We start from the raw sequence: 18,816 nt of genomic DNA, 5'->3' as shown, positions 1-18,816 counted from the left end.
TTTGAGATAACCATTTTGTTCCACGCTGTTTAAAGTCCAGGAAATTATACCTTTGAGCAGGAAACTCCCCCCCCACAGTCTTCAGGGCAACGGTTATAAGTTATACCCTGGGGGCATATAAGGTTTTTTTTAAATCTTTGTCGTAGAAACTTGAAAAAGGGCTGATTGGATTGAAAATTCAAAGGGCTAGTGCTCTTTTTAATAGTCGAAATTGATTTGAGGGCAACTAACCCCCCTCTCACGCCCACCTTTTCCCCAAACACATCCAATCAAAATTTTAGATAACCAGTTTATTCAACGTAGTTGAAAGTTTTGGAAATTAGGTCTTTAAGGCAGGGCAAGGGTTGTAAGTTATGCCCTGGGAGAATGTAAGGTTTTTATAGAAAGCGATGTTGTAAAAACATCAAAAAGGGCTCATTCAATTGAAAATTGAAAGGGCTAGTGCCCTTTTAATAGTCGAAAGTTGTCGAAGGGCAACTAACCCCCCTCTCACGCCCACCATTTCCCCAAACACATCCAATCAAAATTTTTAGATATCCATTTTGTTCAAAGTAGTCGACAGTTCTGGAAATTAGGTCTTTTAGGATGATAACCCACTCAGAGCCCAAATGGAATACAAATGCAATGTGCATTGTCAGTTTAATATACATATACTGATATTTGTTAATCAAAATGTTAATATTATTTGATTTATTAAAGTTATAAAAGTAAAAACATTTAAATTTTTTTCAGTAAACTGTATATTATGTTCTGGCCTTGGGATGGCATAAGGGTCTTGAGCCCTACTCATGCTAATTTCTGCTCGTTTTGAGTTTGACTCGGTTATTTATTGTAATATCTGTTCGTTTTGGGTTTCATTTATTTATCACCGCTAATTTGTGGTAGTTTCACGCTTGGTAGATTTTTTTATTTTATTTTTGCTCTTTTTTGGTTTAATGGAGTTCTTTAATTTTCTTTGAAAAAATTATTTTGCGGAAACAGTTTTTTTTATTAATTATAGTAAAGATCGATGTGGGTATAATGTATTATTTTTTGTTGTTGTTGTTGTTTAGACCACGGCACTTCGTATCGAAGGAGTTGTTGTGGGAACTTCGAAAAGGGCTGATTCGATTGAAAATAGAAAGGGCTGATGCCCTTTTTAATAGTCGAAAGTAATGGGCAACTAATCCCCCTACCTCGCCCACCCTCCCATTTGCCCATTATGTTTGAAAAATAAATGTTGCCTTAAGATTATATCAAAATGCACTGTGTTAATGCTAATTTCCAATAAGGCATCTCAGCAGTATCCCAAGAATGACTGAGGGTATTATGTTCAAACTTTCGGGGCTACTTCTGCTCTTAAGATTTAACCAAATAAAAATAGCGTAAGTTAATCCAAGCTATCAAAGAATGTAAACAGATTTTTTTGAGAATGTTATCAAGTTTTCCATTTCAGGTCAACTAGAGGAGGTATGAAACTAAATTAAACACTACTATTTGTGTCTAGATTTTTAAAAGGGTGTATGTTGTTAAAAATTGCTGAAAATTTTTCTCCAGCATACAAATAACAGGTCAAACTATTAAGTCTTAAAAAAAGATTTAAACTATTATTTTCTTTTTTCCTGAAAAGACTGTGTCATTATAGGACGGACAGAAATTAATTAAAAAAACTTTTCCCGCAAAATAAGTCTTTCAAAGAAAAGTAAAAAACTCCATTAAACAGAAAATGAGCAAAAATAAAATCAAATGATCTACCAAGCGTGAAACTACCACAAATCAGCATCGATAAATAAATGAAACCCAAAACGAACAAAAATTACAACAAATAACTGAGTCAAACTGAAAACTTCATCAAACTCAAAATTTGCACTTTACTGAAAAAAATATAAATTGAATGTGCATTGTCAGTTTAATATACATATACTGATATTTAGTAATCAAAATGTTAATATTATTTGATTTATTATAGTTATAAAAGTAAAAACATTTATATTTTTTTCAGGAAAGTGCAAACTTTGTTCTGGCCTTGGGAAGGCATGGGGATTTTGAGCCCTACTGATGTTAATTTCTGCTCGTTTTGAGTTTGACTCGGTTATTTATTGACTCGGTTATACTCGGTTAGTAAAGTATTTGGATAGTTTGAAGTCAGAAAACAATTCTTTCTAGGTATATGGCCACTAAAAATTACAGAAGAATAGCGAGGTATCTGGAAATTTTGTTAACTAAAAAAAAAATCCCAGCGTAAGGTAAATGCCTTGTTTCGTTTAAGTGTTTTTCCTAGGGTTTAGTGGTTTTGTTTTGTTTTTTCAACGAATGTAATTCCAAGCGTTAATTACTACTACAAGATTATTGTTTTGCTTCATTTAAGTGTTTTATGATGCTTAATCATGAAAGCTTGTATTATTTATGCCTTTCATTTATTTTATTTTACTGTGTTCATGACCTGTGTCATTTACTGTGTTTTGGCTTTAAAATACACTTATCTATCTAATATGCAGAATAACTCTACCGAAGACATTTTGCATGCAGACCCGCTATACTTTACCCCTCCCTCCATAATGTGCAAATATATAGCCCAAATTTATTTCTAAAGTAACGAAGAAACTAACGAAAAAACCGGTGTGTTCTCGAATTCTACACAGCGTAATCTTGAGTGAGTGGCTCATAATACACAAGTACCAAAATTACTTCCCCCAACGGAAATTTAAAAAAATTAAACTCAAATAAAATTCTCCAATTTGGAAAGCCTTATTTTCCACGAGGGGTATTTTTTTGGTGGGGGGGGGGTAATTTCCACTGGGGGATTATTTTCCAGGGGTGTATTTTCAGGGGGTATTTTCCGGGGGGGGGGTATTTTTGTGGGGTGTAATCGGCGGGGGGCGGGGCGAGTAAACACCGACCTCCAACGAGCTATCTGATGACCCCATGAACCAAAGGAACAACATTGCTATGCGGCATTTGTTTAAAGGGCATTGAGAAAATGTCTTAAGTAATGATGAACGAAAACGAAGAACAAAGAAATATACGGTTAGAAGACATGCAACAACGAAGATCAAAACCTATCAAAAATGAAAAACAAAAAATCGGTGGTTAGAAGACTTGTGACAAAGACAATCATATCGAATCAAAAACGAAAATGAGGCACCAAAAAATCGTTGGTAGCAGACAAACGAAATCAGAAGAACAACGCCGTCGCAATGTTTGACAGTATTTCTCGTCTTAAACGACAACGTAGCTTAAATGTTCTGCTACCACCTGGGAATGAATGACGAACATATAATGCTGTGTGTGAGGAAGCATTGAATACTCCCAATGAAACCTCTTCTTTTTAATATATGCCTTTTTTATTAGTTAAACGAGCAATAATTGTGCATACATGTGATTATTTTTACTCAAAATTAGACTTACAGTATTTTATTTAAGAGAGTGGTACAGGCAACTAAACATCCAGGGATAGTTCAGGATGTAAACAGAAAACTAGCCAATTCACTTTCACTAGGAAGCATCCTAGAATCTTTAAAAATCTCAGTGCTAATGCTATACCTACCTGACGAAAGAATGTGATGGACATACCTGTGGAACTACCTAAGGTTACACCTGCCAATTAAACAAGTTATAACTTTCGCATCACGTCACATACCCTACCCAAAAGTCTACCCGGCAGCCGACGATAGTTACAGTTTAGGTTGCTTCATTTTACCGAATTGTCAGTGTTACGTCTTCTTGGGTTGTGAGGAAATGGAAAGATGCCTCAGTTAAATTTGCCAGGAATGAAATTTTGAATTGTGATAGAAAAGTCAGTGAATCTGTGCCATAAGTAAGGAATACAAAATGGGATTAAAAGTCGCCAAAGTGGCTTTTGGATACTTAACTAGAACTTTCTGTATTCTTCTTTTAGTAAACACTAGGCAGTTTGCCTTGGGAGGTAAGCAAATATAGCCTATTTATTTTGTTAAATACTAGGCAGGTTGTCTTAGAAGCAGGGCCGCATACAGGGTTTTTGTTCGGGGAAAAGGAGGGGTTATTTTTGTTCAGAAGGGATTTCTCAATAAGCAATTTTAATTTTCAAAGGCAAGGATCTTATACTCTATTTTTTTTTCTTTCTTTTTTTTACAAAAAAATCACATATTTTTAAAGGTCATCAAAGGTCAGGACCCTCTAGAGGGAGAAGGAGTGGAGGTAGGTACTTCAAAATACCTTCCCGGGACATACTTTAACCTGTAGACCCATCCCTGAAAGTTTCATTTTTTTAACCTAACCCCTTTCCAAGATAGCCAAAAGTAGCTAAAGTAGAATTTTACCAAACTGGTAAAAAAAACTTTTCAAGTAAATCTAATGACTCGTGATTTTACTTTTCAGGTTGTTTTCGCTAAGAAAATGAAAGTTAATTTTGCTCTGATCAGTGCTATATGGACTTCAATGAGAATTAAATAAAAAAAAAAGATTTTTTAAATTAAAGTAAACAGCTATGTTAAAATGAACAGAGATTATTCGCGAAAAAAAGGCAGAAAATGCCACTTTACTGCGGCACAATCTTTTTGTTACTTAAAAAGACCACTAGAACATTCAATTTCCGTTCAAATGAGCCTTCTCCCAATACGTTAGAACAAATTTGCTCGAGAAGTTCATATCTGGAAGGAAAAAAACAAATATACGATCAAAGGCAAAGAGAGCTTTTCACTTTTCTTGCTATAATTAATATTTCACTTTTTCCCCTCGCATTACTTTTCCATTTACATTTACATTTCGATTTACAATTTAAGTTTTTTTCATTTTTGTCAATTTACTGTTTTTTACTTTTTCATTTTTTTCAATTTTTTCAATTTACATTTCACTTTTGTTTCTATATTTAACTTAAAAAGAAATTTTCGGTACTTATTTGTTAGCCAGTACACACTCCAGAACTTGGATCTAATAAAATCAGACAATAACCGGATTATTGCTGTTTGTATACGCAGACAATTAGCTTCGGCTCAGTAGAAAATTAGCCTACATTGTAGCTATATTTTAATGAATATTTTGTTGGTATTTTGGTTAGGTTAGGCTACGTTAGGTTAGGTTAGGTTAGGTTAGGTTAACTTTTGCACGCAGCCCCGCTACACTTAACCCCCCCCCCTAATCTGCAAATATACAGCCCAATTTATATATGTCCATGGGCGTAGGGAGGGGGAGGCAGGGGGGGCAGCTGCCCCCCTGGACCTTCAAATATACATTAGATATGGCTGAAAAAGCAGATGGCTTGGAAAAAGCAGTTTATAAAATTCCATCACACTATCGACTGCCCCCCCCCCTAGATAATATGCTGCCTAATGCTGCCTACGCCCATGTATATGTCTTATCCTTCTCCAAAGCGTCTCAGTTGTTTACACCTGTACCTGTAGATCCAAATTCTCGAGTTTGTACTAACTAACAGATAAGTACCAAATTTTCTTACGGAAATAAAGAGCGAAGTGTAAACTTTAAACGAACAAAATTTAAAGCTTCGGAAATTTCGCAAGATATATTTACAAAACTAGCTCAAATTAACTGACTCGTCTAACTTTCCAGTATCTGTAAAATCCTAATAAATGGTATTTTAATTAAAACACAAAGCCTCTCCCCTCCGTGAAAGAGTGGATGTTCTCTTAGGAGACAAATTTCCACGAGTATCCTGCAGAAAAAAACAATTAATTTATAAAGCTCTCGATAACCTTGTATCGGCCATAATATTGATAACCTTTGTACGCATTTAAAATTTCTATAAAACTCAAGCACACGAAGTTTTACTTGAGCACATACTCAAGCAAAGACAAAGAATATATACTGCATGCCAGTACAGCCTCTGGGACTGGGGGGGGGGCTATATTAATAGGCCTAGCCTATCAATAGGTCTAATTCTCAGAATTTATGTCAATAACATTTTGGTCTTGTTCGGGGCAAAATTACTGTTTTTTGGGCACAAATGATAGAATGTAAAAGTTGTTTTGTGATCAGTTCTGTTATTTAAAAAGATTTTGAAAAGCTTATTCGAATGAAACCTCTTTTAATAATCTGGGACTACGGGGTATTGATGGTCACAGGTGCGATCCTTCTCAGGAAAGGTAAAAAAATAAATTTCATATATTTTTTGAAAGTTGATTTAAGACTCTCATGTATATTGAATTTATTTGCACATTCTTTGCACAAAACAAACCCCTTCTTTGGTGATTTCAATTTCTATTTCTAAAATTATGAAAATTTTTATGTGCTGATTGCTTTTCATTTACTTCAAAATTAAAACGTTTTACATAATTGGAATCAGCAGATAAAATAGATTTTCTCGCTGAATATATTTTTATCAAAATTTCGTTTTTAAGAGTTTCGGTTTCTATTGTAAAGGGTTGCTCTTTCTTACGGTTTGTTACTACGAGCGGTTTTGACCCAAGGATCTCTTAAATGTAAAATAAAAATCAATTTTATTAATAATTAAATTAATTAAAATTAAGTATAAATTAATTAAAAACAAATAAAAGGGGGCTAACACTCCTTCCTTCATCCCTATTTTTTTACATTCAAAGTTAAGGTTCGCGTGACAACGCTTCGTGACTGATAATTGTCACTGAAAAGTAGACACCTCCAGACATTTATTAGGAGTGGGGTTAGAAATGTAAAAAATAGATTGCAAGGTCACAATTTCCATGTTTTTTTTCATGGAGTTCTTAAAGCAAAACTTTTTCGATGCCAATCAAAATCAAGACCCTTTTACGCCGTTAAGCATACGAATGCAATAGAAAAACTATATTTTACCTCGGAAAAAATGCGAAATGTTGCGTTTGTGTTGATATAGGAGCTTGAATCCTTTGCAATAGGTTTTTCTGATATGCTGAATTTAAACGTGCAATTTACGTCTAGCTCATTTGTCCTTTTTGGGAGTGTCTTGCCACTTTTTGAAGTCGAGACAAATTTTACCCGCCTCATAACTTCTGGTGAATAGTTTTAATAAATTTTGTATATTTAGAATCACCACACAATCTAATTTTCTTAATGTATAAATTATTATCAAAGCTCCTTTTTTAGAGTTTGAGCAAGTGTCAGTATGAGTCACTCAGAGTTCGACACCACAAACTGTTTGATGCATTTTTATATTATTTTACTTTTATTTTACTTATTTTATTCCATTTTTTTAGTTATTTTACTTTATTTTATTTGACTTTGTTTTACTTAAACATGCAACAGGTACCATATAAATGAATAAATAAATCTTAAAACGAGTAAAACTTAAACTGAGTATGCAAATCAAGTTTAAAACGAACAAAAATCACTGAGTTTTCATTTTACTTTTTATTTCACTTTTAGATCTACTGGAGTGTGATCTACTGAAAGAGTTCAGGTGCAAGACCGGTGACTTATGCATAGATATAGAACTTGTTCAAGACGGTACCTCAGACTGCCCCGATAATTCCGACGAAGGTAGGCTCTTTCCTAATTTCAATCCAGTTGATCGTTCAAGCTCTTTGTTATTATATCCTCCTTAGCAATGTTTATAATTACTTGAGCCACAGGGATTACCAAGGACGGGTCTTGAGTGTTAAAATCTCCCTCCCCTAAATGACCCACCAAACAATATTTAATATTCTACAACATTAGCATATATTTTGGGCTACTATGTGAATATGTATCGTGATCGGTTATTTAAAGTTCAATATTTGTTTTCATCAGTTATACAAAGCCGAAATAAACTTATGATAAACATCCCTTGATCAGCACTAAGTGTGTCAATGACGGAATAATTCTAGTTCAAATAATTTCGCTACTTTGATTAAGTTTATTATTCTTTACACTGCCAATCTCTGCTGATACCGCTTATGAATCTAAGGCCCCTTAGTTTCTTTCCCAGTCTTGTTCTGCGTTTAATGAACCTAGTTTTAATACTATTGCAAAACCAGGCTAAACATAACAACAATTGGTTCAGGTTTCACAATAGAGTTCGAAGCTAGCTATGGCTTATCATTGCGGGTTTACCCAGATCCGGATATATTAAAATTTAATATTTAAAGATTTTGTAAAACGTTTTCTGTCTTTTTTTTGCGTTGTAAATTTGCCCCGTAAGCTGTATTTTGAGGGTGATATGCCCTGCCCTACGTGAATTTTAAAACATTTTGAAAGCTTTTGATATTTGAAAGTTTTTGAAAGCTTTGGGTCATGCTGTATTTTTAGTAAAATTGCGAAGTGCAGGAGTGCAAGGTTGTCCACTGAAGAGAATCGTATGATTGTGTAAAACTTGGAAATGTAAAATCTAAGGAATGAAAAATTAATTGCGGTGTTCTACAGGGATCTGTCCACTTTTGTTTTCGGGTTATATAAATGACAATAATGCAACTATTGAACCATACAAAGACGGAATTTCAGTTTATAGAAGATTACCAATTTGTTACCACTGTGTAAAAAGAGATCCAATTGGATATATCATTTAATGACCATATTGGATTAGTTGATTCTAAATCAACAAGAAATGTTGGAATCCTACGTAAACTAAAATAGGTTTCCGCCTCTTGCTTTAAGAATGTTTTATTTTTCACTCATCCTTGTATTATCTATTGCGTGAATGTGTGGTCATTCTTTTACTTTTACACGTGGATGTAATTATATTTATATTTAGTAATCATTAATTATATTTAGTAGGTATTTATCAGAAGTAAATATTAAAAAAAAGTTTTTCTCAACTGAAAGTAAGGAGCAATATTTAAAGTTAAAAACGAACAGAAATTTTTCCGCACATGAAGGGTGCTCCCCCCCCTCCTCAGTCCCTTGCTCGTTACATCAAAGTTTATTAGTTCTTTAAAACGGCAAATTCTTAAAGAATTGGGACAAAAAATCAATCTTTAACGTAAAGAGCTAGGAGTTGAGGAAGGGCAATTCTGTCTTTTTATGGAATTTCTAAATCTTACAAGAGTTCATTCATGGTTAGGTTTAAAACTGGTACTCCACTGGAATGTTTTTACTTTATCTGAAGACATGATCACATGGGTTAGATACAAGGAATCCCAAAAAAATTAGAAAATAGAAAAGTGTGATGACTAAATTTACATTTTCTATCCGTCAAATTGGATCTGAAATATGGAATGACCTTACAGATGATTCGAAGCTAATGAAAGGATTTATAATAAAGGATAATAGGAATTAATAATAAAGGATATATGCTGAAGTAGGTTTAGTTACCGAATCTGAATTATGAATAGTACGAACGTTATGATTAGTGTAAGATTGTGAATGTTCAATTATGTTTATTCTATTCTAGGGACTGGATTCCAGTTTGATATTAAGCCATTTATTGGCGGGCAGAAAAGTGTTGGTTTCCTAGGTTTGGGATGGGGTAAAATCAAGTAGGAAAGAAGAAATTTTATTTTGTGTCTCTAAAAGAAGAATTATATCATACTAGGCCTATTATTAAAAGTGGTGTTTGTAAATATCAAATGTGCTCCCTAATAAGTTTTTTATTTGTGAAAGACGAATTTCCTTTTTGTTTTTATTGGTATGCTCATTCATGAATAAAAAAAATACGATCAGTCGTTGGCAGAAAAGAAATGTTCTCGTGACTCGGTTGGAACTGTCCCTTCCTCAACCCTCACTCTTTACGCTAAAGAGGGAAGAGTTGTCACAATTATTTAAGAAAGACTGCTCAAACACAAGGGCCCTCTAATTGGAATGAGAAGTATCTTTAAAGAACTTTAAGACTTTTGCGTAAAGGGCGAGGAATGAGGAAGGGAAGCCCCCCTCATATACGGAGTAATTTCTGTTTGTTTTAAATTTAATGTTGCTCCTTACTTTAAGTTGAAGAACCTTAATTAATTAATTGAACTTTAATGTATTTAATCAAAGGATAAACCAAGCCTAGTCCCTCTTTCAGTCATTAAAAGACTCCGGTTTTACTTGCCGCTGAGTTGTTGTTCCTTTGGAATCGATATGGCCAATTAGATATGAGACATACCCGATATTGGAAAAGGAGCCGCATTAATGTCGTCCTTATTGGATATTCTATTTATTCCACCGTAAAATTTTGATTTCCACCTTATATTCACTTTTTCTTCTTTTATACTTGCATTTTTCAATGACCCCATGTTTTATCACCTTAGGGGATTTCCCCTTGTCGAGTCTTTATACGGTTTTCTGCACTCCTGGGAATAGATACAACAGTTGTTGACCGCAAAAAGGAAAGTAATGGGCAGTAACTGGAGGAGTTCAGGTCAAGCGAGGCTAACCGTCCCAATTTCGGTTGAGATCTGATCAATAAGCCGTCTGTATTTTGGAGGGGTGTTTTGGATTGTTAAAATCCTGTCAGCAAAATGAGAAGTTCAGTGATCTAGCCATTTCTAGGCTGTATCTATGCCGTTTCTACACAAAAAAAAACGTTCGCTGAAAGAAAATGGTCGGTAAAACAAACGCTCAGTAAAAAAAAAAGGTCGGTAAAACAAACGCTCTGTAAAAAAGGCCAAGTGCATTTCGGGCCTTAGTCTTGTCTCTTTCGCTCAAGTGCTGTGTCAGAGCAACAGCGGTGTGTTCTGTTATTTATGAAGAAAATGGTTTGAAACAAGTTAAACATGAACTTTTATCCTAGAAACAGTGACCAAACACTCGTTTGGTCCAGGACCTTACACAGGATGGTCCACAGGATCTTCTACATAAGACAATGAAAATAATAGGCATCTAATTCAGAAGTAGACTCTCCTCATTATGGGTCTGGTTTAAAATAAATAAGCATAAACTAAAAAAAAGTAGACCTTAGATCTTGTATAAAATAAACAAACATAAGCAAATGTTAAATAAATATAATAAAATAAATATTTAAAAATATTAAATTTATTCAAAATTCGCTTGAAAAGTCTCTTATTCTCAGAAATGTGTTCCAGCCAGGGGTGGATCTAGAGAAAAATCTTGGGGAGGCCCAATGTGATAAGGACGCTAATGATCAAAATCTTTGGGGTGGGGGAATGTGACAAAGGTGCCAATAATTGACCAAATTATTCTAAAAAAGAGCAAAAAAAAAGAAAAAACAGGATAAGAGGGCGCCAAAAAAAATTGGGGGGCCCGCTGTCGCCCAACCCCCCTGGATCCACCAATGGTTCCAGTATATTGAATGGAAACTTCTGTCTTTCGTTTGTCACTTGACTTAAGTGCCTATAACAGTTGCACATAATACCTTTGATTCAGAAAATGACGCATATTAGAGATATAGATGAAAGATTTTTCAATTTACATGTCAGCTTACTTCCTTATGCTGTAAGGCAACATAATTATTAGATTCCTTGTTCATTTTGTTCGTGTCACATTTGAAAAGAATCACTCCTCAAATTCTACAGCATTTTATAGCAGGTACATACGTGGTGGAGGGGACTGACATGCAAGCAGTGGTGTTTTTGACTCTTCCCACTACATCGTCCTACATATATTGCGATTTTTCTAAATTTTTTTAATATTATTTACCAGTTTTGTAGCATTTTTTTCATTTGTGCCTACCTTCTCCCCCAAAAAATAATGTACACTTGTCTGGGGGTTTCGATACCATCTCGCCAATTTTTTTGTATTTACCTATTTTGTTCTTATAAATCGTCTATTTTTTGGTACATGCCTGAAATGGAGAAATGTTTCAGTTATGAACTCAAAGTAAGCCAAATGATTAGGGATATAGTTAGAAAGCATTGATAAATGCTGCTGAGTATTAGATCTGCAGCTCTAGCCTTTTTCTAATAGAAATTTAGCGTCTAATATTCATTGATGTAACCAATGCTAGGACCTACTCTCTAGTAGTCGTGTTTGCAAGCCTAGTGCAGCAAATAGTGTCAAACAAACAAGTAGAGTATATAAGTAGTAGAATAATTATTAATAAGTAGTAAATAAATATTAAGAATAATATAAAATTAGCAACTGACAAAAGTTGCTAAGCTTGAATAAAGCAACTGACAAAAAACCTAATCAAATGGGCCAGATATCGGGCATCCTTTGCTGGGTTTCATCAATAATATAACAATATAATAATACAATAATATAATATAATATGTTTTTGAGGAGGGTTTAGTTGCAGCTGAATATGATTATAATTATTATAATTTTGTTGGGTGTTGTTTGGAGGTTCGCTGGTTTTCGGGTCCGGCAAGTTGAGCTCTAATTATGTTTTTTTTTCTTTTTTCTTTTTTTTTCTAATTTTCTAATAATTTTTTTCTAATAATTTTTTTCTAATTTTTTTCTTTTTTCATTTTTCTAATGCTTTCTTTTTTTCTTTTTTCGATGATGTATATATTTTTTTTTTTAAATAAACCCAGTGTTACTTAATAAGTATAATAAGATTAATATAATAAGTAGTAAATAAGTAGTGGAATAATATAAGTTTAGCAACTGACAAAAGTTGCTAAGCTTGGATATAGCAACTGACAAAAGACCTAATCAAATGGGCCACATATCGGGCATCGTTTACTGGGTTTCAACAATAATATAACAATATAATAATATAATATAATAAGTATAATAAGAATAATGTAATAAGTAATAAGTAGTAAACAAGTAGTAGAATAATATAAATTTAGCAACTGATAAAAGTTGCTATGCTTGGATAAAGCAACTGACAAAAGACCTAATCAAATGGGCCAGATATCGGGCATTCTTTGCTGGGTTTCATCGCATTTTAAGCTGTTGCATCTGTATCTATTCGCCAATGACCAGGGGCGGATAGAAAATTGACATTTGCCATTCATATCTGTAATTATTGCAGCTTTCGATCTTCTGGGTGGGGTACGTGTCCCTAAAACCATCCCCTGGATCCACCCCTCGTATGGACTGTAACTTAAGCCGTAAAAGCGTGTAAGCATTAGTTGAGCGAAAATATTTACTAGGGGTACAGAGAGTATCCCCTAACAGAGAGATTTATTTTGCAGAGAGATTTACTTTAAACACAGACATAACAGTAGTACGTAATAGTATTGCAATGGATAAATAAAATATCGATAATAATCACTGGTAAAGAAGAAAAGACACAAAATTAATCAAACAAAATTATACAGGTAATTTTCAAAAAATATTCAGAGGAATTTTCGTGATAAATATTTATCTCCTTTATTTATTTATTTTTTTTTAATCACAGATCAATGAAGCAAAATTAAGGGTGCAAACAAACACAAAACAGCCAGCGTAGCTTTGTCTTTTTTCGGTCACAAATCAGTGAAGCAACATTAAGGGTATAGACATAGACGAACACAAAAAAAACGAAAAAAAAAACAACACAACTCACCGAGCATATCAAAGTACTCTAATTATTCATGCGATTCTCATTAACCTGCATCCAAGCTTATTATTCCTTTTCAGTGGTTTTGTATCAAGGAAAAATAAAGTTAGTGAAGCAACTAACTGAACGCAATGGAATCATCATACCGAATGGAATATATAGCATAAATTAGACAAAAGCCAAAAAATTTAAAATTTTCTTAAAATGACTTGAAAAAAACTGTCAGAAATAGAGTCAACCCCCCCCCACCCGCTAGATTTTAAAATAATATGTCTAAACAAGTAAATAGTGCTACAGAGAATTACAATAATAATTTGTATAACAGGATACCGAGCCTCTCTCGGTGATTATTATTCGTTTAGTAAGATTGTTTCGAATACGATAGTTGTTCGTATTTCGATGTGAAAAACGATTTAGTTAAATTACGACTATGGGGAAATTTGCTTAAGGCCTCAGTTAATTAAAAATAAATTCATATGAATGACGTTACAAATACTCAAACGTTCAATAACCAAATGATTTTACTTTCTACAGAGAATAAAAGAAAATGAAATAAATTTGTTTTGCTAAAGAGACTAAGAAAACCTTTCACCGAGCGAAGCTGGTTCCCCTGGTCAAAAAAAAAAGAAAAAAAAAGAAGCATTTTGACAAACAGCTATTGGAGATATATGAATTCTTGACTATCGAAGATAAAGCCCTCCTTCCCTCCATTTGCAGGCTTTCAAAGATGGCAAAACAGCCAGCGAATAACCTTGGCGAAGCTTCATCTTTGATTGACGCGACAAAACAGAGCCTTTAAAAAGAGCCTTTATTTGCATATGGCTTTCACTTCGGTTAGTATTATAAAATTTGTTAATAGATCTAACCTCACGAAAAATTCGTCATGTCTCTAAACTGAAGGCTATATGAAGATATTTTGACAAACCTGTACTGAAGCAGAAGGCATGATATGGTCATGAATGTTTTCTGCATTAACTCAAGTATTAAAAGACCAAGCTTCGCCTGATGATTTTTTTTTCATACTCTTAAATTCCTAAACTTTCTTTTTTGTCATTTTAGAATGTCAAGTAACAGACCACGCTTGTTCATGTGGATATCCAAGATGTATTCCCAAAAACCTAGTAATGAATGGTTATCCCGACTGCTTAGATGGCTCTGATGAAGGTAATTGTATTTTTAAATGTCTCATTTTTGTCTAACAAAATAAAGTAAGAAATAAAGGACAAAAAAAGGATGATAATTTTCAGTCAGTAATTAGAAAAACGGAACAATGGAAATATTTCGGTCAGGATCTTCACCAAACAGTCTTCAGTGCCAAAGTAAATACAAAAGGAAAAAGTAACCCTTCAAAGTACTCAAGAAATAAGAAAGCATCTTGAAAAAAGAAAAGAAAAAAAAAGCCTCTTTATACGAACGAAAGCAACTTTCTTCGTCTTTGTTTTTTGCTCATCATGTTTTAGCCAGTTTTAAAACATCTTATTAAAACATATTAATTTAAAAAAAAAGAACAAAGTTTCTCTGAGGGAAGTAAAGAGCGAAGCTGAAACTTAAAACGAAGAAAAATTATTGTTTCACAGCCTTTCTAACATATATCGAAAAAACTGGTGCATATAAACATACTGATGATATTTCCTTATGTTTTTAAGGTTATAGAAAACGAGCGCTTTACTGAAAACACAAAAGCCAAACATAAAAAACAATAATATTTGATTTTATTTGAACTCTACTTATGATCCATCGTTTCATCCTAATATTTTGAGTAATTGAAAGTTTTTATGTTCAGATTCTACTATGATAGTCTGTTGCATAAACTTTATAATTAACGAACATGCTCACTCTCTAAGAAGTCTCCAAAAATTCACAAGAGAAACTTGGCAAAATTAAGATAAAATTTGACACAGATACAAAATCATATGGCTATAATGCACATATTTCTTTATATAGAAATGAAAAAAAATCATAGTTTACTCATCAAAATGCTGTGACCCAAAATCATTTCTTGTAATTACTGGCTTTAAACTTCATACAAAAGAACCAATCAGGTTTTACGTTCTATTTACTGGATCAAAATTCGACTAGCACTAACGGGTGAATAAAACAACAGGTCAAATAGGCAAGGCTATTTTACATTCCTTTAAGAAATCCGCTTAAGGGCTTAATTATATTATGAAAATACGGCTCAAAAATGAAGCGATGTAATTAGAGCACCCATTCTAACATGAGAGTGCCCTTTTTTCTCCTTCTTTTGTATATTTTGCCTATTCGCTTATTTTTTGGCCCAAAAGAGCTTTAAGCTAAGCTGTCTGTTCCAGAATTCAAGTTGTTTTCGACTAGTTTATATATATGCCAAAACTGGTGTATAACAATAGCCGAAAACTGGGTACTCAGGCTCTTTGAAGTCTTTTGTATATATAATCTAATGCTAATTTTAATGCTCTAGCCTTATTTCTACCTAATTGAAATCCTCAGACTCAGCCATTAAAAACCCTGCCAGTTTTCTATTTCACGTATAATAATTCTAACATTATCCTGTCGTTTTTCTTTATTTTTTTATATAATTTTTTTTGTTTTTTTTTCTAATATGTTTTTTTAATTCTCATTCTAATTACACTCTTTGGTCTGGCTTAAATATCTTTTAACCTTCAAATGATTCTGTCACCCTCAGAAATAATATAGTCGCCAAAAGTGTCTAAATAAAAAATCTTGGCGCTATCATTGCAGAAATGACTGGTAATACCATCCAAGCCACCGTTAAGCAGACAACGTAAGTAATTAAATGTGCATATTTGTTTGCTGTGCTGGAGAGCACAACTGACAGCACAACGCTACTCCAGATAATCTTCCATCTCCATTTATTCCTCAGTGTTTCATCCACTTGTTACCTGTACACGGTTGCCACCCCTAGTGATTTATTACAATTTCTCATAATTTTATATTGCTTAAACAAAGAAAAATAACTAAATCAGCACTTAAATCACTAGATTATTGAAGAAAATCACAAGGTCTAAAAAAATCGTCAACATCTAGTGATTTTTTGTTTCGCCGGGTGGCAACTCTGTACCTACATGGTTGGTTCAACCAGCGTATTACCAGAGAGAGACCAATAAAATAAAAGCGTAGTTTTATACGTATGTCGAATCTAATAGGTTGTGTTAACAAAAGGTGGCCTCCTTGTTGGTCAAGATAGGGGACTGTAATTCTCCTAAATGAGATGATTGGCTCTGATGATTCCGACGGTGCAGTTTTTATTTCGATCCGACACGCTTTTGTGGGGGGTCTTATGCTATTCTTTTTAAATTCCCACAAATTTGTTTTTGCGACGAATAACTACCATTAAGACTAATCAACATAATAGTAAAACAATTCGTGGTAACGAACAATTGATGCATTACAAAATTATATAGAATTCATTATATTTAATATTACCAATCCAAAGGTACGACCCTGAGAATGTTTGCATGATTTTCGAAAGGAGGATTGGCCCCCCAAAACGGCGAACGAAATTAATGAAAATTGTGCTATTAGATTCAACATGCTAGAGAGTCCTACTGTAGCAGTTTCAAGCTCCTATCTACAAAAATGTGAAATTTTGCTTTTTTTTCCAGGAGAAAAATCACGAATGCGTGTTCTTTTTCCGTAGGCGTGACCTTATTGAACCAATAATCCTAGAAGATCGGATGAGGGCTCATTTGAGTGGAAATTGAAAGTTCTAGTGCCCCTTTTCAGTTACTAAGAAGATTGTTCCTGGGGAAAGCGGTGTTTTCTATCATTTTTATGACACCAAACCACGACTTTGTCTCATATGGGACCTACTTGCTACCGATTAAAAATTCAGAAATAGCAAATTTTGATATAGCTGCTTCTTATTCAAATCCTTGCTCTTTGCGCTAAAGTTTGACTTTGTGTTGAAATTATTTAAGAAAAAATGCAGGAACATAAGGGCCGTTAAATTGGAATAAAAAGCTATTTAAAGCACTAAAATACTTCAGCGTAACGAGCGAGGAAGTGAGGAGGGGCAGCCCCCTCATATAGGGAACACTTTTTATTCATTCTAAGTTTTAATGTTGCTCCTTACTTCCGGTCGGAAAAAAACACTTTTTTTATTAAATCAGCCCAAGAGTCCTAGGGATTCCGACTTGAAAAGCTCGGCCCCATAGATCCATCCAAACAATGGCCCAAAATACGAGTAAATTCAACAATTAAAGCGAACCAAACGTGAAGAAGTTTTTCGCCAGCTTATAAAGTCTAATATTTCTGTACGTATCGTACAAAACTAAACAAATTTTCAAACAAGACAACAATTAACCCCCTCTACTACTACTACTACTACTACTAACAACTCATCGCAGCACCAAGCCGCCTGAGGCCAACACAGCTACGCACGCTCCTCCTCCACCCCAATATATTCAAAGCCTCCCTTTTTACACCCGCACACGAAGTTCCCATTTCCTTTAAGTTATTCTTTATGACGTCCTGCCACCCCAGACGGGGACGACCTGCTTTCCGTTTAGCCCTAGACAGTTGGCCGAAAAGAACAATCTTCGGCAATCTGTCATCCTTCATCCGCACAACGTGCCCTAGCCACCTCAACCTTTATTTCATTATAGCCCTAGAGAGCGGTATTGAACCACATTTTTCGTATAGCCTATTGTTTGAAATACGATCAGTCAGCCGGGTACCCAGAACAATCCTTAAGCAGTTTCTCTGGAAAACTAATTTTGTCGTAGGACAGCAATCAGTAATTCGACTCATTATTTTAATTGTATTTTAGGTCTCTCTTTACCATGCTATCAAGAGGACGGCCTTCAAGAACTTCTAGCGTTGGAGAGGAAAAAACGAAATGTTCAGGGTATGGAAAAAGTTTTATCTTTAAAAATCATCGAATAACCAGGCCAACCCCCAAGGTTACTTTTTCTGGGGAGGGGGGATTTTAAGTCAGCCGATAAGGAGAGTTTTGTACTACTGCGTAGGAAATTACCGCGTGAACAGTGGGAATTTGAGTAAGGCTTTAACTGGAGGCTCCTTCTAGGTTATGGCTAACTTCATCTTGACATACATATGCATGGGTCTTTTTTGTTTAAGAGGCGTCAAAACTTTGTTGATTGTTTTATTTGAAAGAATTACCTTTGAAAGCATCTCTTAAGTATGCTTCAAAATACTTAAATTCACTATGTATTAGCACATGAAAACTGAATATTGCTTAAAGCCAAATTAAATACTAGTTATAAATTCTAAATAATCATATGAAGATGGAATAATGGTAAACTTGAATATGCTAAGTACATAATCTTTACAACGAAAAGCAAAAACATTAATAACCTATATAGCACATTATGTACTGCGCCGATAACTCAAATCATAGTTATATCTTATGTAATGCACAAGGCTTCCACACATAATTGTCAGTGGTGTAGCAACGTCCTTCTTACTACTTGCAGTTCCCACAGTGCATCCCTGATGCTTGTTTTATTGTACTAATAATTTGTTGCACTAATCTAATGTTTAGCTCTTAAAATTTCAAACATTTTACGGTTAATATCATTCGAGCAACATAAACATCATATTATTCATTTGTCTCTGGACCCCTCTTTAAACTACGATACCTG

The 18,816-nt window shown here is 34.1% G+C and overlaps 1 protein-coding gene across 1 annotated transcript in view; it reads left to right on the top strand.

Annotated features, from left to right (window-relative positions):
• The first annotated feature begins 3,685 nt into the window (after positions 1–3,685).
• The window catches only part of LOC148948953 (uncharacterized), a 118,898-nt gene continuing 103,767 nt past the window's right edge, over positions 3,686–18,816 (top strand). Inside the window, exons 1-4 of the mRNA XM_089095067.1 lie at positions 3,686–3,904; positions 7,294–7,407; positions 14,270–14,374; positions 17,982–18,059. Of these exons, the coding sequence (XP_088951193.1) occupies positions 3,811–3,904; positions 7,294–7,407; positions 14,270–14,374; positions 17,982–18,059 (391 nt within the window). The 5' untranslated portion in view covers positions 3,686–3,810. The remainder of the gene's footprint in view (positions 3,905–7,293; positions 7,408–14,269; positions 14,375–17,981; positions 18,060–18,816) is intronic.

The sequence above is a fragment of the Artemia sp. Qi Xiang Cuo genome, chromosome 9 (assembly GCF_049724085.1).
Source record: "Artemia sp. Qi Xiang Cuo chromosome 9, ASM4972408v1, whole genome shotgun sequence".
Taxonomy (NCBI): Eukaryota; Metazoa; Arthropoda; class Branchiopoda; order Anostraca; family Artemiidae; genus Artemia; species Artemia sp. Qi Xiang Cuo.
This window is presented reverse-complemented; position numbering and strand designations above follow the sequence as displayed.